Raw genomic sequence first — 24,313 nt, 5'->3', positions numbered from 1 at the left:
GCGTCTCTCCTAGGGCTTTCACAGGTAAGATTTTCCAGCGCTTATTTCCAAACCTTGGCAAGCTGGGTAAGAGTTGCCTATTATTATTATTGTTATTATTATTACTACTACTACTACTATTACTATTATTATTACCACTACAAGTACTACTGCTACTATTAAGGCATGGTTGCAGAGGAGGAATGATTCTAAAAGAAGCTGCAAACTGTGCGGTTCCTCTTCCACCTTTTTATCTATATATCGCTATTCTTTTCTTTAAGGAGAGCTTGCACAAATGGTTTAAGTAATTAGTGATGGATTCAGGCAGTGTAGCCACTCAAACATGGCTGTCTTCTGATCTAGAACGAGCTGATCAAACACCAGTAAGTTAATTATTTCAGACACTGTACAGTAATCACCAAGCCCAACTGTGAACACTTACAATCAAAACAGGTATTATTTTCTGCACTAGAAGACAATCTCATGATCTATATATGTCAAAACTAATATATATAATGCCTAAGCTTCCAACAGAAACCTAAACTACTGATGCCCACTGCCAGGAGGTATCAATATGGACCTGTTCAGCATTTCAAGATAATAACCAGTCTAGTGTACTAATTCATGAACTCAAAGAAGCAGCAGTTTGCATTTGAAATGCAACTTGTGGAAAATTACAGCAGTCTAGGTATTTCTGAGCCGATCAGCGCTTAGCTCTGTTCTCAGGGAAATAAATGGTTAGTCCTCTGCTATCACAAGGAAACCAGGCTTGCGCCCAGACTAACTGGGGACCTACAGCTCTGTTTTCTATTCCTCCTTCCCTCAGCTTCCCAGCCATAAAAATAGTGAGAATAATTTTCAAACTACCAATCCAAGTACATTCATCTCATCATCTGTCTCGAAATACTCAAGGACTACTTTTGAAAAATATTTCAGAGAACAACGCTAGGGAGTCATTAGGGTTTTTTTTTCCCCAAAAAAATCAATTTCAAAGTAGATATACAAAGAACTCCACCACAGTACTGTCCATTTAGGACAAATTATTTTGGCATTTCTTAAGAAATCAAACAAGTGAAATCTCTCTCAAAGCTTCACTTCCTTGGACCGGCAAGCAAGCAGGGCACACCGATGGCCTCCATGTAAACGCTGCTTTGCCATAGATGATGGTACGTTCCCTGCACAGCACAGGGAGGCTACTAAGATGCTTCACGGAACGACAGACTATCCAACAACTCCTACTTTGCCTTTATTCACATCAGAAACACCACTGAAATTAATGGGATTGAAAGAGTACAGACTAGTCAGGCAAACAGCAGTCGTCGTGGTCTTGACCCAAACAAGCACTCCAGAGTCGGGCAGAGGGGGAGCAAGATTGAAAACAACAACTGAAATATTTTTAAATATGTATGTGTCTATTGGAGAAATGAACATCGCCTCAGTATTACACAAATGAGTTTTTTAACATTCCTTTCAGTAGTACTTACTAATATGAAAGCGCTAAGGCGCTGTATTTATTGTCCCTTCTGAAGCGTAGGTCCTCACCAACTTCAACAGGGAATAAAGCTTAAAAGCATATGCATCCACATGAAAGGATATTTTTGTTGTTTGTTAAAACCTGATGACATTATGAATGACAAGACAGCAATACCAAAATTTTATCATTGCTCCCAATTATTAAAAATTTTAAAAGTTAAAATAGTAAGCTAAAAATTATTTTTTGTTTTCGGTTACAGCATCTACCTATCACAGGAAAACAGCATTTTTACATGTTTCCTATGTTTTATAGCTTGCTTTCATTTTCTGATATATTACAAAGTGATTAAATCCATTCAGTACTGAAGAATTGAATCTTTTTTTCTTTTATTTTTTTCCTGAAGAGAAACAATAATCTTCATTATTACAGTGAGGATGTGGTGCAGTAAAAATTTTTCAAGGACTTTGGGGGAATTAATGGAGCACTTGCTTAATCTTACAGACATGGGTTGAATTTTGCAGTTCTTAGTTACACAAAAGGTATTGAATGGGAGTTTTGTCAAGCAGTCAGGATCTCAGCCACTAATAACCCCTCAGTTATTTTCTTTTTCTCATTAGCAGTCTAACAGCTAACAGACTAATCTGAAGCTGCTACGGGATGCAAGATGAATTACAGCCCATAAAGCTCACCCTAGGAAAACAGGTGAAAAATTGAAGGCAGCATCCCTCCAGCGGTACCCGGGGCGAGCTCCCACGCAGGTCCCAACCCGTGGGCTCTGGCCCTACAATTAACCCACGGGAATTCAAACGACAGCATTTTGAGAACGGCACTTTGGGCTGGTGATACCTGCAGCTGCTGGGGTGCTCTGAGGACCCTGGGGGGGGGGGGGGGGGGCACCACGGGTTGATGGGGGGGCTTTGCTCAGCCCCCCTCACCCACCAAAGTGCTTTTTTCGGGCTGGGGCAACGCGTGGCTGCAGGGAGGCTGGTGGTGACCTGCCTTCTTGCCAGACAAGAGGAAGGGAGAGGGCTGAAAGGGTGTCGCGGGTCCTTCAGGCACCATCAGGAAATGGGTAGGGTTGAGAAAAAAATTGCCACAGCTCCCGACTGCCTGCACGCAGGGATTTGTAAACCTGGCTTTACGCGTTCTGGATTTTTACCGCAGGCTCATATTTTTCTGCTCTGGGTGAGAGGAAAGCTTCTTGCACGATGGGCAAGGGAAAACAGAATGACTGGATGCTTCAAAAATGGTGCCATCTACTTTTGTGAAGCAGGCTGAAATGAAACATCACATTCTGGTCAGGTTAATTCTGAAAGCGTATGCTGCTTATTAAATGCCCCCTTTCTCAGGACTAACCGGTTTCAGTCTGGAAAAAGCTCCAACCGACTCCACTGTGTTTCATCTTTGCTCCAGAATCTTTTAATTTTGTCTCAACTTAAATCACTTCTAGTTCTGTACACATACATGACCTAAAAATCACCTTTTCAATTATATTAAATAAGGACTATTGCAATCAAATGTTCTCTGACAATTCAGTATTTTGTTATGTTTTGTTACTCTGTATCATATAATCCTCAAATTATCTACGATTCGTAAGACCCTTGGATAAAATCAGGTAAGGGAATCAACATTTTCTAGGCTTTCATCTGTTTTGAATTCCTGTTACCTTCCTGAAGCATCCAAACAAAAGCGACTTGTAGAGGAATTCAACAAAGTGTGAGTAAAATATTTCCTGAAGCTTCTTTTTAAGACTATATGCAATAATACAAACGAAAGCATGGGAAAGTGCTGTATGAGTTACTATGACTTCTACATTCAGAGCTGCATCATCGAGACTTAATTAATATTTTCTAAATGTAGGAATTTCTTTCAGGAAGAAAAAAATCCCACTGATCTTCCAACTGAGAAGCAATGTACAAACTGTGAAGAAGTTCCAGAAGAAACTGGGTTTGTTAACATCAGCTAAAGATACAACGTCTGCTAACTATGAAGACAGATGTATAGAATGCTCTCACATGCAAAGCCAATAATCATTTCAGAGCGCAGCTCACAGCATTTTTGTATATTTAAACAAGCAATATTATAAACAAAACTCTGAGCATAGCGCACCAATACGGGACAATTATTTACTACTCCTATCATCAGAATACACAAACTTATTTTTCCCCAAGCACAATTTAAATAAAGTAAGAAAATATGTTAAAAAAGACCCCGGAATTTGTTTTCAAAATGATATTCATTTGGAAACAGTAGCCTTGTAACAACGTGTTGATCCTTGAGAAGAACAGTATTACTTTTTCCTTAGCTTCATCATCTCTTACAATTGACGGAGCTTTTAAAGAAAGTTTTCTTAAATTGTTAGAACACGTTTATTTTCTTGCAAATTAATTCTTTTTAACTCTTTATGATAGCTTTGAATCCCATAAAGAAAGATGAATTATCACATACTGAGCCCAAGCTGTGAAACAGGAGGAGACAAATAGAGACCCCTACTGTGTTTAACAATGTAGAAGAAATTCCAGACTCAATAGAAAAATTTTCTGTCCTTTTTCTCAGACCACAAAAGCTGTTAGCATGGGTTTGAACAGTGGAGGGCACTCTTGCTATGCAAAACCCGATACTGACCTGGCACACTTGGTTTGATCTATTCAGTAGCCTAAATCTCAGAATTTGTTAAGTAACAGCCACCTGTGGCACAGGCACTAGCTGTATTCTGTTTAAAACATTTGCAGTTTCTAATCTGTGCAGTGAAGCACTTCGTTATCTCAAACACTGGCGCCTTTCTCCACATACACAGATGTGGAACAGATGCAAGCTCCACGAATCGCTTGGAATATTTGCGCGAGATACTGTATTTAATAAGACCTGCGTTACGTTTTTCAAAATCATATAAACAGCTCTTCGGTTGGCTGTTATGGTACGTATATATTCATTTCGGGTGGCGTAGAATTTGTGCACAAACATGCTGAGGTTTGTAGGAACTAAGTTTCTTTGGAACGCGTCAAGTTTTATTGGGAAGCCTACAAAAAAAAATTATCGAGGTCAGTACTTCTAACATAGCTGATACGAAAAGCACATTGAAAAAAACAAAACAAATAAACTAGAAGAAAGAAGCAGAACACTAGATTCTGCGTAGCTTTTCTATTGCGGTAAGTATATAATTAACTGTATCTTAAACTCGGTGACCCTAACACCCTGCAGAATGAAGCCAGCCACTCTGCACCACCACAGAAACGCTGATGGAGTCGTGTTTGGAGGCCCACAACGGGAGAAGCCAACGCGAGGGCCCAATCCTGCACCTCCTACACATCTCCAAACTGAACCTACAAGTACTGGACTCGACGGCACCACTCCGAGTAAAGTTACTCACATGCAGGAGTGCTTGAGAGAGCAAACCCAGGGTGATTCGATGCCAGCTGTGCAGCTCAGTCCTCCTGCTCATTTACCATTCTGCACGCTGCCGTGTTGCACAGAGGATAGCAGAGCACAGAGAGAGCTACACAAATTCGTTAGCTCTCATCATTTCCAGCTTTGGGGGGTGTTACTACATCAACAAAATCATAAAATCAAATCATCAAATGGCACCATTAGAAGGGCTCTCCCGAAACACTGAAGATCAAGTCGGTTTTGATGAACTGAAACAAAACCACTGCGGCACCTGCAGGGTTAATTAAGCAGCTCAAGATGCTGGGCTTCACAAAAGGAAACCTTTCTCCTTCTTTAAGAACTGTAAACACTTGTGCTGAACTAGATGGGCATTTGATAAGCTGTACAGCATGTAGCAAACTCCGAGGGATCTCTAGTTAACACTCAAATTCAGTGTTAACACTTCACAGAACAGTGGTAAGCCGCGCTGCCAAGGTCAACTGCACATATGTACTAATTGTATTATGAGCTTGACATCTAGTGGCCACCCCTGGCAGGGCAAAGCAGGCAAAGGTTAAATCAGCAAGCCTTGTCAAAGCCCTCCTAACTACCCACCCTCAGGGAGAGGCCCAGGGAAGCTCCTCGCCCCCTCCGCAAGCCCACCCGCGCCCCACGCACCCACCCACGCACCCACCCACGCACCCTGGCCGGCGGCTCCTGGAGGAGGCCAACAGCCTTCCCAAACATCCCTCTGCGCCTCACTCTCCCTGACAAAACTTGGGATGGCTTTTTTGGTGGTTCTTTTTCAACCAAGTGCTAGGGTCCACGTATTTTTTTTTTTTTTTGGTGTGTGTGTGTGTATGTGTGTGGGCATGTGGAACCAGTATTACAATAAGAGTTTTAGAAGGGCTCTTCTTAAAGATTTAGCTTACCCCATAATAAATATTGTTCAAGTGTGCTCACTTTGTGTACCCTAACCACAGCAGGGAAATACTAAAGACCTCACTCTTCAGGCCACTATCTTTCCACTTTTCAACTTCAAAGAAACACATTTTTTAAATGCGCCTTGCTATGGTTTGCTATCAACCCTTTAAATGACTATTTTTCCGGCTTTCTCAATTTTGAAGGGCTTTTCCTTGATAAGAAGAAATGTACTCTATGTCAAGCAGCGCTATAACTGAACCAGCTCCTAAAAGTGTATTTTGGCTTAAATTCCCTTTTTTTAATTAATGGAAAACCTTCACTACATTTGGTGGGACATTTTAAGAGGGTAAAGGAAACAGGATTTTGGCCCTTTACATTGAAATGTACAATTCAACAAAAATTTACTGCTGGAAATAGATTTACTCATGCTTCCTCTGAGAAAAAAAAAAAAAACAATAAATTAATCTCATTTTACAGATGCAGTATTCCAAAAGAAATTATTTTTACATGCTTTATTTTGGAAAACGTGGCAGTACTTAGCTATTTTAGTGTCATGCCAGATCTGGTTTATTATCAGCAAAAGTGATTGACTCATGTCCTGACTGATGGAGAGTCAACAGATATGCTTGTCCTGGCTTGGCAGTCAACAAATCAAATGAAGGAAAGATACCCACAAAACCTTCCCAGGACTCAAACTGTTTTTAAGAAATGGCACGAATACTCGTTATTAATTTATTTATTCTTACTCTCTTTTTTTAAATGCTACCCATTTTTTGAATTGCAGCTTTTCCTCTTTCTTAGGCAAGGAGAAGCGATTTTCAACAGCTAAACGTGCGCATACTAATAGCTTAATTACACAGAATTTAAACCAACACCTTGAAAAATTTCCCCCCTCCCACTCCAAAAAAAAGAGCCTTACTGTCTACCTCAGGAGATGCGGAGACTTCCTCAAGATCAGCACCACCAGATAAAATCTGCCCCAGTTTTGCCTACTTTCATTGTTATACATACATCAGCAAATTGGCTGATTGTTATAGTTCCCTCATTATTCCAAGTATTTTCCTATCGCTAACACAGTTCAAACCAGAGTATTTTCAAAATGATACAAATACAGATGTTGCATAGTTTGAACGTTAAGCCTTCTACCATAACAGCAGAAGTATTTTATATCAAGTTTCAACCACCATTGGGGCAATTTACAGCAATACTCATTTGGCCTTTTATTTCTCAAAACAAAAAGCCTTCTCTTACAGCTGCCTCGGAACAACCACTTGCAACAACCACCTAAGTTTTACGTCCACTGACAGCTGCTGGTGACTTCTCAAGTTTTAAAAGGCAATAGCGTCTAACCGAGGTGGCATACCCTGGCTCTCGGAGGCGAGGCACGGCCCTCGCAAGGTGTTTTTACTCTCCGTGGGTGCAGGTGGGGCGAACACGCTGCGGTGCTGGGCGGCGAGCCGTGCCTTTGCCGGAGCGGAGCCCGTGTGCCCCCGCATGCCCCCCGAAGCGCTGGGCGCAGCCCCCTCCCACTCCACCAGACCGAAAAAAGGTCCAGCGCTTTACACCGGGGTGGAGGTGCTGAAGAGTGGAGGGGGGGGGGGGGGAAACAGGTCCAATATTTAAAAAACAAAACAAAACAAAAAAAACAGCCCCCCACACCCCCCCCCCCCCCCCCAAATAACACAATTGCAAAAGGCACCCTAGAAAACTGTCATTCCACAGTTCACTACAAGGTATCCCTTCCACCTCAGACTAAACAATGATACATCTTTGCCAGAAACTTCGCATGAAAAAGTCCAAAGCATCATTTGTCATCACCCTTAGCAGAACCTCACTTGTACACCCTAAGAATCACTTTTCAGCGCTACAAGAAAAAAAAAACCACCACCCTTTTATTATCCCTACTTTGAAAACACAAATGCTATATCCATGGTTTAACAGAAAAATGAATCTGAGTTGAAGCATGTGCATTGTATCTATAATTCTGATTCGTTTGTAATCTGTTGAATTAGGCAAGTGTATTAGAAATGTAATTCCAGCTATTACAAAGCTTTACATTCACTGAGAAATTCAGATTATTGTATTCTACAGGCAGTCATCTGAGTCCTTCTGCTGCTCTTTTTAAATGATTTCCATCATATCTTCTAATTTAGTAACCTCAAAGTGGTTTTTTTAATTGGTATCTATTGTTCACTCTTCTACAGTGCCATTATTCAAGTAATACATCATCGCCAGCTGTTTGTTAACACTTTCTTTCAAGATTATTAAAAAATATATTTTTAGCACTTCACTTTCCACAAATAATTTCAAACGATTTTGAGTGTAAATCTGTAGTTGATGACATTGCTAATTATCTTCACATTTCCCACAGTTTCTCACCATCATGACACTGCCCTGCTTGAATGCAGTTGTGTGATGCTGTAGCCCAAGCTGGCTGTAAATTTATTTGTTCTGATTCTAAAACTTCCGTGGTAACATTAGCACAAAAGTTATGGCGAGACCCATCAACTTAAAATCCGGCCTCATGTTTATCTTCCATTCTGCTCCTCAAACTGCCAGGCTTCTCTCTGCTGCTATGAATGTCCCTTCACCCCACGGATTACGTTTATGGGACATTCATTTTCAAATGCTTCACTTAATAAAACCTATTTTAGGGTGACATTAAACAGGAACTCATTAAATAAATAATAAGCTTCATTTGCTTAATCTTGTGTTAACAACAACTTCCCCCCTTGAAGATAAACAGCCAAATTAGTGAAAAGGCTACATACATCAAATAATACTGCTTAAACAGTTTGCTTTCTAAAAACGGCAAATATTCTTGCACTGTGCAAACTATTTTTGGCCTGTTGCAAAATACGCTCAGGAACTGTAGCAATATCTTGATTACAGCTGTGAAGAGAAATGAAGAACACTGACTTGACAAGAAGTGTTTTAATTCACGAGATGGGGAGCGCTCAGTCTATCTGGCCTAGAAAACTGCTTTCACTATAGCAATCGTTAGGCTTCCTAATATAACACGTAAATGATTTACATTACACTAATGTGCACTAGATAGCCCTCTGCCCGTCTATCCTGTCCCCACCTTGCTCACATTTCTCAAATGAAAGTGCAAACCCAGCAGCACTACTTCAGCTTGTTAATTGTTAACTATGAAGGGTTTCACTCTATTAATTAAAATATGTTTTAATAAAAGGAAACAGCACATTTTGATAACAGCCTTCTAAGGCTGAAAAGTATTTACATTGTTGCATTTTAGGGCTGTTGTGAAAGCCGATTTTGTGCTATTCAGGGACCACAATAATAACGCTTTAAAATTCCTCACTGGGATGCAATGTAGTCCTTTTGATGGAAAGACTGTCTTTCTCATTCGGCAGAAATAAATCCATTCATTTGATCATGTAGTCATTGAGGGCAATACAAAACAAACCAAGTGTGAGAAATTCTATGTGATGAAGTAAACAAAACAAAACCCCCCAAAAAAGGGGGGAAAAAAACCATTTCCATGACAAAAAGATTCTTTGTCCTTAATCTACCCACCATATGCAAGCGTTTCTTTTTAGCATATCTCTTGTTCTAATCTCGGGTGACATGGCTACATAGATAAGATTCACAAAACAAAACAAAAACCTAGTTTAACAATTTTTTTAAATTTATGAACTCGCCAGGAGTGTCATAATGAAGTAGCAGGGTTTTATTTTTCTGTATGGAAATGGCTGCAGAGCGCGGAAAAGTTTATCATGCTAGTGATACATTCTCAGACCTAGAACCCACCCAAGCAGAGACTGGGCTCAGCAAATCTTGTTTACATAATGAAATACTAATTCTCATCTGCTTGCCTCTACTAATTTCTTTCACACGGCCGCTGTTTCCTAAGAAAAAAAAAAACAAAACCAAAAAAAAAAAAAAAAAAACAAAAACAAAACAAACAAAAAAAAAAACTCAAATTTGGGAAAGACCCGGCTTTGCTCCTCCGCTGTGACAGAAGGAGGCATTTCTCGGTGCGCCTGTTATTGTCAGCAGCCAAGTGGCTTTTGCTGGGGCAGGAGCCCCCTCAGCAGCCCTGGCCAGTGTGGGGCTCGCTCCCTGGCCCCCCAAACACCCTGGGAAGGAGCAGGAGGCTTAACGATTTGCCAGTCTGACAGATGTTTTAACCTGATGGAGTGGATTCACGCTGCCTTAAGCCGTAAAGTTCAGCTGCAATAGTCAAAATCCTCCTCAGGCTTCAACTTTGCTGCCTTTCTCTCCCCTCAAATGCAACTTAAAAGTCATTCTAGTTTCCAAGCAGGAGAGTTACCTTTTTTTTTTTTTTTTTTTTCCCTTTTCGAAGGGAGGGAGGGGGGAGGGATAAAACAGTGGAGCAAGGGGCCTACACAGAAAGCAGAACACATTGGGGCTCCCACTTGGTTATGCGAGAAACTAAGCAAGCAGTGGGCCCTGTGCAAAGAGGAAAAGAAAAACTTTCGAGTGGGAGCTCTCAACTTAGCCCAGGAAAAGCGAGCATGGGCTGTGGCATGACTTTGCACGCTGCAATGCCAAGGACTACTAAGGAAATTAAAACTTTAAAAAAAAAAAAAAAAAAAAAAAAAAAAAAAAAAAAAGCCCCCGTCAGCCCTTTTCTCGAAAAAATTACAGCAAAGTGGAAATGAGGAGGGATTACAGCCCAAAGCTTTCCAGTTTTGGACACTTGTTCGCTAGCAGCCTGGGCAGCTCAGATGCATAAAAGCAAGTGTGGTGCGGGTGCCTGCGGGGGGGGGGCGCAAAGAATGGGGGGTGGGCGAGAAAATAACCCTTCCCCTTCCCCACTGCCTGCAGCCGGCGCGACAGGGGCTGCTGGCGGTGGGGGCACGCCGTGTCACCTACCCCGACAGTATAGTCGCGACAGCGCCGGGAGGCGAAAGGGGGGAGGCAACGCGGGGGGGGGGGGTGGTGGTGGTGGAGGTGAAAAGCTGCTGCTTTTCTCGCAAAATAATGAACCCCACTCCGCTGCCCCCTCTCCTCCCGGGGTGTCGCCGTCGTGTCCCCCCCCCCCCCCCCCCCAGCTCCTCCGGCGGCTGCTGGGGCAAACTGGGAGGGTGTGGGGAGGGGGGAGGGCAGCGGCTGGGGCAGCCCAAAACCCAAGCGGGCTGCCCAGAAAAGCGACGCGGGGGGTGGGGGGGGGTGGGGGATCCCCCCCAGCCTCCGACCCGCGGGACCCCCCTTTGCCCCCCCCCCCCGGTGCCCGCAGCCCGGCTCCGGCCGCCCCAACTTTCCTGCGAGGGGAACATGGCTCCTGGCCGCTCCTAGTTCCCACCGGGGGGGGGGGGGGGGGGGGAGAGAAAAAAGGGGTCCCCAAAAATCTAGAGAGAGGGAGAGCGGCGGAGGGGAGGAGGAGGAGGAGGAGGAAGAGGAAGCAGGCGCTGCTCCGGGGCGCCCGTTCCCGCAGCTGCCGAGCCCGGGTGAGCGGGGAGGGAGGGCCGAGCCCCGCCGCGATAAAAGCACCGGGGAGGACTGGGGAGGGCTAGGGGGTGGGCTGCAGAAACTTGGCTAAACTGCGAACTTCTCAGTTCCGCTGCCTCTTCCCCCAGCTGCTCTAATTCCCATTCTCCCGCTGCAGAGTAATTGCGCTCCCATGTTCACCATCACCATAAATCCACCTATCTCCATCCGAAACACGCTCACAAAAGGAGAGAGAGGAGAAAGAGCCGGGAGCCCTTACCGTGCTCAGAAACTACCTCCGCTTGCAGCTCTTCGTCCGATTTGAGATGCTGGGGTTTCGCTTGCTTTCGACGAGACATGCTGCTAACTGAGCCGTCTTGACTCTGCTTTTTGCAGAGGCATCAGCGACGTGGAGGTGGAAAGGGGGGTTGGTGGTGGAGGGGGGGAGGAATTGGGAACGAGGGAAGCGGGGTGGGGGGCTGGAAATAACTGTTCGCAAATAAAAGTCGAGTTGCAAAACAAACCAAGCAAACAACAGCAGAAAATGCGAGCAACCAAAAAAAAAAAAAAAAAAAAAAGAAAGGGGGGGGGGAAAGGGGAAAAAAAAAAATCAAACAAACAAACAAAAAAAAGCAACGTTAACCAGCCAACCAAACTGGGAGTGAGTGGGGGAGCGAGTGGGGATTAGCCGGGCGGGGTGTGCGCGGAGCGGCGGGGTGTGCGCGGCGGGCTGGGGCGGCTGCGCGGAGCGCGCATGGGGCTCGGTAATTATGATTGTGAATAATGCATGGCGCTTAATGGTGCTGGGGGCGAGCGCGGATTGGCGCGGCTCCAGCCGGCTCAGGCTGCATATGTAAATGAAGGCCGGGGCTCCGCAATTAGCCGCTTCGCTCCGCCGAACGCCGCGCCGCCCGCCACAGGCACCGGCCGCGGAACGCGCGCGCACCGCGCAGCAGGGCTCTGCTTTGCACACACTTTACACAACATATGTGCAAGGTTCACTTGGTGGGGGAGGTCACGATCTTCGCTTTTCTGTCCTTCTTTCTCCCCCCCTTTCCTCGGCTCTCAGTTTCTTTTTGCTCTGCTTCCTTCTGCTCTGTTTTTTTTTTTGTTGTTGTTGGTTTTTTTTCTTTCTTTCTTCTTTCTTTCTTTCTTCTTTCTTTCTGTCTTTCTTTCTTTCTCTCTCTCTTCACATCACTCTGCGTCCTCTTCTCTCTTGGTCTTGCTTGCCCCAGAAGTTGATCTGCGAGGCATCTGATTTCTGTGCGCGTGTGAGTAATTTCTTCCCAGGAGGAAAAGAAACTTTGGTGTGTGGTGGGTGGGGTTTTTTTATTTTTATTTTTCCCTTTCTTTTCGGTGTGCGCGCGTGCTGCTCCGCTCTCCTTTCCCCTTGATCTTCACATGCTTGTCTTTAGCTCTTCCTCCATCCTGCCTCCTTTTCCGTCGCTCTTTCTCTGTCTCCCCGGCTGACTTTTGTTCTCCCCTCTCTCCAAAGCGCACGCACCCGCAGAAGACCTTGGGCAGTTTTCTCTTTCACCTCTCCTTCCTTCTTTCTTTGTCTTGCAGCTTCTTTCTCCAAGCAGAGACTCCCCGTTGGTGGTGGTGGTCACTTCCTGTTGTCCATTGGTAGGAAGTTTTTTTTGTTGGCTTTTTTTTTTTTTTTTTGCTTGTTTGTTTGTTTGGTTGTTTTTTTTTTTTTTTTTTTCTCCTTTCTCCCTCTCTCTCAGGTCGGAGTGACTTTTTGTGACACTCCTCACTCTCCTCCCCCCCCGGTTCCCCCCCCCCCCCCGGCTCAGTCGTGTGTCCTGTTAGCTAATGACAGCGGTCTCGCGTGTGCGCCGATGAGCAAGTCCGTGGTCTCCAGCAAATAGTATCGATCCTCTCCCAGATTTGGGGCGGGGGGGGGGGGGGTGGGTGGGTGGGTTGGCTGTCGCTGTCGCCGGGGCGAGCCCCCCCCTCCCCTTTGCCTTGCCTGCCTCGCAGCGGCGCCGGCTGTGCGGCGGCGGTTCCCCCGCTCGCTGCCTTCCGCTTCGCTCCGCCGCCGCGGAGCGGGCTTGCGCGCTTCTCGATTTCGGGCGGATAAACTTTCAAGTTTGGGAGCGGTGCGGGTCAGGCGGCGGCTCCTCCTACTCTCCTCCTCCTCCTCCGCCTCCCGGGCCGCGCTGCCGGGGCTGCCCCTGCCCCGCAGCCCGCTCCGCTCCCCGCCGCCTCCGAGCCTCCCTCTCCGCACGCACTTTCCCAACAGCGGCTTTTTCTCTCCGGCCCCCCCCTTTTTTTGTAAAACTGCGGGGGGGGGGGGGGGGGGGAGGGGGGTGGGGAGGGAGAGACTTCCCTCATCTCCCCCCCCCCCCCCCCGCTTTCCTCCCCACCCGCCCCCACCGCTCTCCCCTCTATCGCATTACAAGTTGCCGGGGAGCCGGGGCCGAGCCTCCCCCGCCCTGTCCCGCCGCCCCGACCCCCCCCCCCCCCCCCCCCCGCAGAGGCGGGCGGCCCCTCTCCGCCGCGCTGCGCTGCGCGGCCCCGGCCCTGCCCGCCTCCCCCTCCGCGGGGGGGGGGGGGGGGAGCGCGGCTCCCATGGCGGGGAACCGCCGCTAGGATGTACCCGCACCGCGCAGCGGCCCGCGCAGCTCCGCGCACCTCGCTGCCTGTCTGCTTTTGGGGTGCGGGGCTCCTCCCAACCCCCTCCGCTGCTTTTTTTTTTTTTTTTTTTTAATCATTATTATTTTTTTTAACCGGACCCTGCGCGCTGCCCCCCCCCCCCCCCCACTCCCCCCCCACCGACGGAGCGGCCCTAGGGGGGGGGTGGGCGCGGAGGCGCAGCCCCCGGCGCGGGAAGGGCGCGGGCAGCCCCGCGGAAGGGGCCGCGGATCAAGGAAAGGGATTTCCTCCTAATCCCCCCCCCCCCCCCCCCCGCCCCAACCCGCGGAATCCAGCGCTATTCCTTAACTTTCCCCGCTGATAGCTGGCGTTATCTCGGGCGTTGCGATAGCGGGTCTCTGGGTTTCGGGTTTATTCCCCGCTTTTCTGCGGGTAGGCGAACCAAAGAAAAGTTCGGGGCGACAGTTTAGGCCACTCCGGATAGTTTGGTGACATGCATGCCACTGGTGCTGCAGGAATTCGTTTGGAAACGGGCGCGACCCTTGAGGGAAACAACCCCGAAACCCAAATCACTGCCTTTTCGAGGGCAGATGGGTACATTTTTCTGTCCTTCGTTTAGCGAGGTGTGTGCACGAGCCCCCCTCGCAAATGCTTGCCCGCTTTCTAATGACAAAACTTGTTTACTGCCTATAAATTCGAATGCATCTTCTCTCCATGCCTCCAGCCTGGCTGAAAGTTTGGTAGCACTGAGAGTGTCTCGCTGAAAATAGCTGGAGACGATCGTGACGGCTGAAATCTGTTGTAATTTTCTAATATGAAGTGGGAGGGGATGAGCCCACTAATTGAGCGTGTTTGGGTTTTGGTGTTTTTTTCTTTTTTTTTTTTTTTCTGTTGCTTTTTTTTTTTTTTTTTTTTTTTTTTTCCCCGTCAGAACTAAGGATTTATTGCACCCAGCGCACCCAAAAACCACATTACTCGCGAGTGTATCTGCTGCGTTATGTTGTCGGCAGGGTGCAGGTGGAAGCGGGCGTCCGTGGGCGTTCGGGTAAACCCGCGGCCACGAGTGGGGAGCTGGAGTTAGGGCTTCTGCTTCAAAACCAGCGAGGTCCATCTCTCCGACTGGTTTGAGGTTTAGGGGCTCAGTTACCCTCTGCGACCGAAACATTTCCCTGGAACGAGAACGCACTTTAACCTCACCCATTTTTTTTCCCCCCTAATTGCTGCACTACCAGAAACGTGTCATTTTTTCTCCAGTCATCTTTTGAAAGGATTTCTTGCTGTTGCTCGGGCAACATTTTTTTTTTTTTCCCCTAAACTTTGGCGTTTTCTCAGTGCCTGGGAGCTCCCCCAGCAGCAGACGATTTCTTGAAGAGCGGTTTAAAAGTGCTTTTCTTATAGCGCGGTGTGGAAGAAAGAAATAGAAAAGGCAGCTCAGTGAGAGCGTTATAAACCCTAAACTTTGTGAGAAGCAAAACGCTTGAAAATTAATATGATTTTGCGGAATGTGAGAGAATCTTTAAGTGGAAAATTAAATAATCCCGTCTTTAATGTTTAATGAACAATGGAGAACACGACAGGCAAGAAAGGCATAATTACCAGATTTGTATCTCTTGACATTAACATATTCTAGGGTTACAAGTGATACATTTTATGGTTTTCTTTTCCCTTACGCCGCTCGCCTTCCCACTTTTTTCCCCTCGGAGAAAAAACCCGCCGCGATGCGCGGGGGTCGCTGAGCCAGATTCCGGGGCCGCTGCTCACTCTCAAAAAAAAAAAAAAAATCCCCCCCAAGCCCCCCACCCCCCACCGCGGAACCCCGGCACCGGCGCAAATCACCGGGGAAAACTTTTTACCCGAGCTGCGTGGAAAACCCCGACAGTGCCGTGGGCTCGGGAGGCGAGTGGAAAGTTATGAAGTGATACGCGGCCCCTTCCCCCCCCTCCCCGCCCCCCCCCCCCCCCCGCCGGGGTCCTCATTACACCGCAAAGTTTTCCACGGACCTTTTAATGAATCTTCCTGACTCGAGAGCGGAAGGAAAACAAACAAACAACAAAAAATAAAATAAAATAAATGGTGCGATCGCTGAGGCTGGGCTGCGAAAATCGCGGTCGCTAAGGTGCGGGGAGGGGGGAGCGTGTGTGTGTGGGGGGGGTGATGGCTTACCGCGTAAATCTCTGCGCACCCACCCCAGCAAGTGCGCGCAGAGGAGCGGGGGGCCGCGGGACCGCGCAGGTGTGCGCGGCAGCTGCGCGGCCGGCGGTCACGCGTGTCCCGGCGCAAATCGCGTCCCCCCGCCGTAGCTGGTGGGGCCACTGAAATACTTCCCTGGTGATGGGAAGCAAAAGTTGGTTTTCCCTCCGTAATTAAATCTAATTTGTTAATTGTCTTCTTCTTCCGCGCTGTTGCTTTCATGGTCAGAAGTGACACGTTATTATTCTGCCGGCTTAATAATATTATTTACCAACTCGTACTTTATTCTTTACATTATTGGGACACCTAGGTACGCGTTTGCTTAAATTTTTGTCCTTATTCAAGGTTAATAAAAACCTGCAGAAAGCTCATCTACCAAGAGCGTGGAAGTAGTTCTGTCTCCACTTACGCTTTACACAAGGTTGTTGTCCTCAAACCCATCAAAGTTACCAACATGCAGCTAAGATGGATCTGGCGTTCCGGGCAACCCATCTACCGTCTTTTTATAGTTATGATTTTGCTCAGCAACTTTATTCGAAGGGACGTGCAATTCTTTGGGCTTTATTTTCTAGCATCTCCTACTCTTCCTGGCAAGCTGAAGTATCATCTTCCCCACCCCACCCCCCCACCCCCCCCCCTTTCTCCACCACAACTTTTGTTTGAGGAGCCTGGGGTTAAAGCCAGCACAATTTTGTCTGTTTCAAGCTGCAACAATTGACCGCTAATTCGTTCTCACATGAGCAAATATATCACCATACTAATATTATTATTGATAAGAAGAGGTAATTGATAACACCACCTGCCACTCCACAGCAATCACGATGATAAATGTTTCCATCAGAGGGAAATCTGTGCTTGCTCTACCACAGCCTAACCCAAACAGCATGTCAAATGTCAATTATAAAGATGTTTCTTTTCTATTACGATTTTTGGGTGGAAAGCAACTAGCCCCACCACGAGATTTCTAGAACCAGTCTACAGGCACAGCCGTGCCTAAACCTCTTGCCTTAAACATTGAAGTTACTTTTCCTTTTATTTACTATCACGCCGCCCTGGGACCTAAATAAACATCGATTCATATACACAAAAGCTTACGTTCACACTTAGAAAACTCCAATTCCCACCCACTTCCGTTCTTTAACCTAACAGACAATACAGTCATTTAACCAACAGTTTAAAATACTTTGTGGAATCACTGTAATACACAATGGTGGTGGGGATGCTCTCACGGCAACACGCATTTAAGCTCAGCCATCCGGGTCGTGCACCCATATACACGCATAGGTGCTGTATATAGGAGAGCCCCGCGTTTGCAGCGCAAGGCAGGTCTGTCCGCACAGACTCCGGGTAGGAGTACAGCGTGCGTATGGAACCGGTGCTTTTAGCCCCTTTGCAAAAACCTGTATGCTTCCGAAAACATCGCTAAGCGAGATGAATATTAAAATGTCTATCTGTCTGTCCATGCATGCCACACACACGCGGTGCACCGCTGTTCACTAACCCTAGCGATGTAAACAGTGCCGTCAGGTATAAAAATTTTCATCCCCCCTCGGCTACAGATATGCCTGGAAGATTATTATTAGTTTGTATTAATAGATGCAGGCCTCAAAAGACGAAATCAGCTATTGATAATTGCAAGAAGTATACAGCAGCTACTGTATCGATCGGCTTGTCCCTTATTCCCCTGGTATAGGAGAGATAAGAAGACACACTCTTTAGTGCAATATAATTTCTTTTGACCTATCTGCTTGCTACAGACTTATGATGAATAGCCGGAGTGGTTAAAGTCCTTTATCACGAAAGTTACCCCTTGATATAATATTGATTCTTTATAACTAGCTCCAAACACAAAAATCAAACTGTCCACTTGACCATCATCATCATCAATATCATCACAAAGGCTCTGGAATAAAGATCAGCAGAGGACTGAAAACGCTTTCTATAATCTGCCCACCTAATCTTTATTTGCTGATGATGAAAAGAAAAGGGGTGTGTGTGAGTGTGTGAGTGTGTGTGTGTTTCCCACACGCCGCGGGGGGGGGGGTGGGGGGGGTGGGGGGAGGGGGACGAGGGCCAGCGGAACAGGGAATGTCATCTGAACAAATAATAATAAAAAAAAATAGGTTAAGAAAAAGACCGTTCAGCTTCCTTCAAAAGAACCCAAATGATGATCACCGAAGTTAATGATCACGCTTCGAAGCCCGGCTCGCCTGAAGGAGGGGAATCAAGCACGGAGAAGGCCCGACGTGATATTATACTCGCGTGGGTGGTGTGTCCCCCCCCCCACCTCCCCGAGCGAAGCGGTCGGCCGTGAATACAGAGAGTTATGTAAGAAGCAATCACGGCAGGAGTGATAGCAGGCAGCATTTTCCTCGGTTAGAGTCAGGACTAACAAATCGTCTTCTCACTTTCTCTCCTTTCGCCGGTCCACGAAGCGATCCATCATTTATTTCCAGATCACCTGGTGATCCGTTAAAAAGAAAGAAAGAAGGAAAAAAAAAAAATAAAGGGAAAAAAAAAAAAAAAAAAAAGCCCCACGGGGAGGGGAAAGGAAAAAAAAAAAGAGAGACTAGGAAACGAGGCGCTGATGTTTGGGTTGGTGCTTAACGTGCAGTATCTATAAGGTGGTGTAGAAAAGCAAGAGCATAATCCACATGTACACTGCCTTAAATTAACGGTATTTCCTTTGCCTTCCCTCTCCATAGCACCAGCGTGCTTTTGCTCGGGATTGCATTAGCACAATCACCAGTAATTACAAGCGGGTGTACACTGGGAGAATGAAGATTGGGAAGGTGGGAGGTAGGACGTGATTCCCCTTCGGAGCAATCAGGACCGGGAAAGGTTTCATTCCATGCAAACGCGGAGCTGATGGTATTTAATGGGCTGCTTAGACTCGCGTACCAGCCGAGGGGCCATTTCGACGCAAATTTGCGCTTTTTAGGGGAGAAAAGGAGCCGGGGGTGGGGGGTGGGTGGCTGGGGGGGGGGGAAGGACAGGGATGGAAGCGGCCACGGCAGCTGAAGTTGTATTTGCTCCGTCCAGCGCCCCAAGGGAGGGAGGCTCCGGGGGGAAGGGGGGGCGCTACCGCCGGCACCTTTTGGGGGGGAACCGGGGGGGGGGGGGGGGGTTGGGGGAGGAGGAGGGGGACGGGGCGGGCCCTGCGGAAGCTCCGCAGCCGCTGTCGTAGCCACCCTCCCGTCGCAGACACGCGTGAGGAGGCAGCCCCTGCCCGGCCACCCGCTTCTCCGGTGCCACCCGGCGGCCGCTGGCCCTGTGACACCCCCGGGGCCCTGTGACACCCCCGGGGCCCTGTGACACCCCCGGGGCCCCGCTCCGGTGCCACCGACTTGGCCGGTTTTGCTCTGCCCGTCCCCCCCTCCCCCCCCGCCTCAGCAGTCGCTCTCCCCACGGGCTTTTCCACGTGGAGCGGGGGGGGGGGGGGGGGGGGGCGGCGGAGCTCCCACCCGCGGCCGTGGCGCAGAAAGGGTCACGGAGGTGGCAGCGGCAGATGCGACATGGGGAGTCGCGATCAGGCGCCAGCCCTTCCCCGGGTCCCCCCCGCGATAGAGGGGTCAGAGCCCCCCACCCGTGGGAGCGACAAGGACGACAATTCCCTGCATCGCACTCCCGTCCCTCCTCCCAGGGGAGGCTTTGCTCGCCCTCGGAGCGGCTCAGAATTACATATTTTAAAAGCTTTCCCCCTTCCCACCCTGCCCTCAGCACCCTCTCCCTCCGCTCCTCTTCCTTGCTGAAATAACCTACCGGGTCATCGGAAAAAAAAAAAAAAAAAAAAAAAAAAAAAAGAGGGGAAGGATGTGATAAATGTCGAGGTCCGCTGAGGCCTTAGTTGCAGCACCCCATCAGGTCACAGACATCCCCCCCCCAATGAGTTCCCCACCCCTAGCAGGTATCTCAGAGGAATTGTTCACTGACCTTTGCGGTAGATATTGTTAGAGGAAGAAATCAGTCAATCATAAACAACAACAACAAAAAGAAAAACAACAAAAGAAAAAGACAGCCCTTTGTCCGGGTTATGACACACGACTTGATATTAAAACAGGCACTGCAAGTGCACACAGGGGAACAGAGGGTGCTCTTAAAATTGCAGTGCTTTGGGGGATAGCAAGGGGTGAGGTTTCTCAGCGGATGCAGTCTAACACTCAGCGGTCTCTTCCTAAAACCAGATGATGACAGAAGTTAAAAAATGAAGTGGAAATGGGCAAGGACATCATGCTGGCTGGTGGGAGCAGGGCAGAAGGGTGCTTTCGCCCTCAAACTACTGGTACCCTAGAAAAAGTTAATCCAGTGATGATGGTTGCTGGGGTTTTTTTTGTTCAACAATGCATATCGTTACCATGACCGAATGGTACGTGTTCTATTGAACTTCACAAAATGCATTCGTGCTTCCCTTGGCAGGTCTCGGTGTAGGAGTTGATGACTAACAAAAGTAATATAGATTAGAATCAATTTCCCTTATCTGGTGACAAAAAATAACATGGTGTCAGCACTGTGTACATCCTATCGTCAAATGACACAATATAATTTGATTAGTTGAATAAATAATCGGGTATGTCCAGACATATAGGTCACCTACTTGCAAATTAGATTACCCTGCTTGGGTACAGGCAGCACCTGATTAGGAAACAGCTTCTCTCTGTGTCACTCTAGCTTCCCTTTAGAAAGAACGTCTGATATTTTCAGATGTAAGGGTTTTGGAAAGCGCTTATATATTTTGCAAATCCCGTATGTGTTTTCACGCTCGCATGTAACATTTATGCAGTCTGTGCTAGAGATACCACCTTTACTACCCAAGCTAGTGGAGTTGTCCCTATTTCTCTGAGTATTTGCAAGTTTTAAATGATAGCCCACGTGCTGTGATCTGAAATAAGGATAGCTGAAATACAATCTTTTTGAAAACTAAGAAGCATACATTTCCATAAATGATTTTGGCTAACCCACTCTGAATGCACACCCATATAAATAACAGGAATGTGAGAAAGAATAAAGTGTTAGATAAGGGAGCATGGAAACATTTAAATTCTGAAGTCCACACTGAAGGAAGATCGTCAAATCTCAAGATAAGTATGTTGGCCTTTCAATGTAAACCATTAAGTCACATGCTGCAGAAACAGGAGAAAGCTCTAAGTATGTGCAAAGGTTGGGGTTTCTTCTGTGTTTGACACTTTCTGAAAGGCACTATTGGCCAGAGGGATCTGCAGAAACTCTCCTGGCATTTTACTTTTTCTGTAACTTGTGAATTTTCACAAATTAACTATGCAACATGCTGGAATACATTTTGCCGTGAGACGATGTGTGCTAGTTCAGACAGCGTAGCCTGGGTTAAATCGCTCAGAGATGTGCGGAGAAACAGGAGAAAGAACAGAAAGCACAGCCTATAATGAATACTTGGTAAAGAAGTGCTATTAAAAGGAAGGAAAAGAGCAGTTTGGGAAAATGGATAGGAGACTCTGAGACACTTGAGTAGTAAGAGAATAGTGGCAAGGGCAAAAAGGTGAAACAGAGATGATGGGAAGGGAGATTACACGGACAGAGAGAGAAGAGGCCAGTGTGTGACTGTGGGGAGGAAAGAAGTGCTTTGGAAACGTTAGCATCGAGTTTGCAGAAGTTAGCAAATGAAAAATGACAGCCTTTATTTTACATAAAGAGTTATGCAAGGTAGGATTTTTAAGAAAGCTTTACGGCTCTAAGTGATAGAACAAGATTCTGGAGGATTTAGGTACATCAAACCCGTGGATCCTATTTCAAACTTTTCTTCGTTGAATGTAGCATGAGACATCAGTTTGTTTGAAAAGTTTCTAAGCATAAACTGGCACAAAGGCTAATATATAAAAGGGCAATGGTGCTCTCTTTGGACATGCTTTTAATAAAATAAAAGCTAAAACCCCCCGCTCCAGAATTCCACCCTGACATTTTGCTTTGCTTTCGAAAACCTCCAGCAGCTGAGAGTGAGTGAGCCTTATTATGGTATATCTTTTGCATATATATTTTTCATCTATAAGGCACACCTTTTAGTTTGAACGGCTCATGATGTGGCCATACAATAGCATACCTTTTCAAGTATGTGCATTTGATTCCTTTGCTAATGTCACCTGACAGCACTTTCACTCAAGGTAAACCAAAATGGCAGTGGTAGTATTGACTTTCTGGGTTTTTTTCACCACTGAAAGTTATAAAACTGGGGTAATGGTGATAGCGGGAGGGACGCAGACAAAATTTATAAAGTATCACCTTCGGGTTGCAAACATTTACTTAAAGAGTGCGGTAATCTCCCAACTCATGATTTGGGCCGTTATAGCAAAATCTCTGCCATTACTGTGATCAAAATCAACTGATCAGTCAATCATGCTGCCTGCCTCTGACTGCTGGCAGGAATGATACTGCAGAATCCATTCTCACCCTCCTTTGTGAGAATAAAGGAAGAGTTTGATTTCCCAGTTTGGAAGCCGTTTCCCGAGTGCATCAGCTTTTGTACTCCTGGGTGTGTGCACACGCGTGTAGATCTATGTATATTTAACAGCTGCATACAGAGCTGCACAGGTGTATCCATCTGGATTTGAAAACTATACTTGCACACCTCTATTCTCTCTCTCAGGCACACAGGGCTTGATTCAGAGTAACATCCAGCAATGCACACCTCTTTGAAAAAATTACTATCTGAAGAATCTAAGCAGTCGGTTGCAACGTCTACCCATGACAGTAGCTATACTGTTTTCCTGTGTCGGGTGCAGAGGAGCGTCTGTAGTTGAAAGAGCCACCTTTCCCCACAGTGAGAGGTTTCTGGCTCGAGTGTATTTATTTCTGTGTGCTCTCAAAGAAAATAAATGCATCTATATTGTCTGTCACCGGCGCAATTTCCGAATGCAGAATCTGTCTCTCAGAGACGCTGTGTTAAATTCATGAAACCTACGAATACAATCCATTAGGTAGATTTCCGATAAATTGACAAATTCTTCATGTATTATAGTCACAGTTAGGCTGGAGTCGAACAGAGGCGTACACAAACACAGGAGGGGTGAGCCGGCAGGTTGTAGACTAACCACTGATCGCTTATGGTCAGGAAAAGATTCCATGAGGGGCAGGTAATTTTACAGTCAACGCCAGTAGTGTTTCTAACATTCCTCTAAAGCATCTGGTCCAGGCCAATGCCACAGACTGACCACAAATAAGCCAGACGCCTGTCCTGCGCCAGCACGACAATTTGTCTGTCCTTCTGTTCCCTGGGCAAGTGCGGGTTACATCTGTGTATCACTGGAGCTCCCTCTCGCCTGCTTCCCTCTCTCCGCTTCTGCGAGGGAGTAATAGCAACAATATTTTCACTTAATAGATCAGCCCCGTGTAACCCCAGTGCAAGTTACTCTCTTTGAAATAACCTTAATTTTATTTACTCATGAAGGAGACTAGGAGAGGGAGAGAGAAGCTGGGCAGGGGAAGGAGGGACTGCTGGGATGGCAGGGCTGTCCTGCAAGCCCTCCTTTCTGCGTGTCAGATCCTGCCCGCGCCGTGCGGCTGATCGCTGAACCGCAACGCTGGGCTGGCTGCTGGGCTTTGCCGTTCCCCAGAGCCCGGGATGGGGCCAACACTCTCCTACCCTGCAGGTACGGGGCGTTCATTCCTGCCACCACCCGAACATCGCCAGAGCGCGGGCAGCACCGTGCTGTGACCGGGGGCACCCCTGTCAGGGAGAGGAGAGCTCGGCGGCTCCCTCCTCCCCGGCACCGAGTGCCAGCTGCAGTCCTCTTAGGTTATCACCAAAGAGCTGATGTATGCAAAGGGATTGCTTCTGAGGGAAAGAACCCCTCTTGCAAGCCTGGCAGTGAGATACTGCCACGCACGCAAGTTGGGTGGTCTTGTTGCGTTATTTTCCTGTGCTTGCGATCCATATAATTTATTTTAACGGTCAAAAATAGGACAGGCGAGGTGGTGCCATGTGCGTGTTCTGCACTGCCCTGTTTCATTAGCTGAGTTGTTTTGGACCCTGCTGTTTTCAGAGAAAGATTTTGTATTTGACACATCATGCTAATATCAGTCATTAGGCACAACTGCGTGTGATTGGTCCTCTATAAATACCTGTGCACAAGTGGTTTGCAATTGTTGCTGTATAAATGCCTACCAGAGATAGCTCTGCAGTGGCCAGGAAAGAAAAAAAATGAATCAGGTTGTCCTACAAGAAACGCATGAAAGCAGGCAGTGAGAGACCACTGCACAAGGCTCCTTTGCAGGTGCAGTGACATGGGGTTTGGGGAGAGATGGCATCACCTCCAGGACCCAGGAACCCTGCAGATGTCACTACTAGTGTCCAAGGCTCCTGCAGCTTTGCCTGGCTTCCAGCTAATGCAACATCAA

General features: G+C 47.1%; 1 protein-coding gene across 2 annotated transcripts in view; it reads right to left on the bottom strand.

The window, feature by feature from the left end:
* The window catches only part of SALL3 (spalt like transcription factor 3), a 25,472-nt gene extending 13,189 nt beyond the window's left edge, over positions 1-12,283 (bottom strand). For both annotated transcript variants that reach the window (XM_032998899.2, XM_032998900.2), the window contains exon 1: positions 11,442-12,283. In XM_032998899.2, coding sequence (XP_032854790.1) covers positions 11,442-11,520 — 79 coding nt within the window. In that variant the 5' untranslated portion in view covers positions 11,521-12,283. The remainder of the gene's footprint in view (positions 1-11,441) is intronic.
* Between the last annotated feature and the right edge of the window lie 12,030 nt (positions 12,284-24,313).

Source organism: Tyto alba, unplaced genomic scaffold, assembly GCF_018691265.1.
Source record: "Tyto alba isolate M040663 unplaced genomic scaffold, T.alba_DEE_v4.0 Super-Scaffold_48, whole genome shotgun sequence".
Taxonomy (NCBI): domain Eukaryota; kingdom Metazoa; phylum Chordata; class Aves; order Strigiformes; family Tytonidae; genus Tyto; species Tyto alba.
Note: the sequence above shows the minus strand (reverse complement) of the source record. Positions and strands in the feature narration are given on the sequence as shown.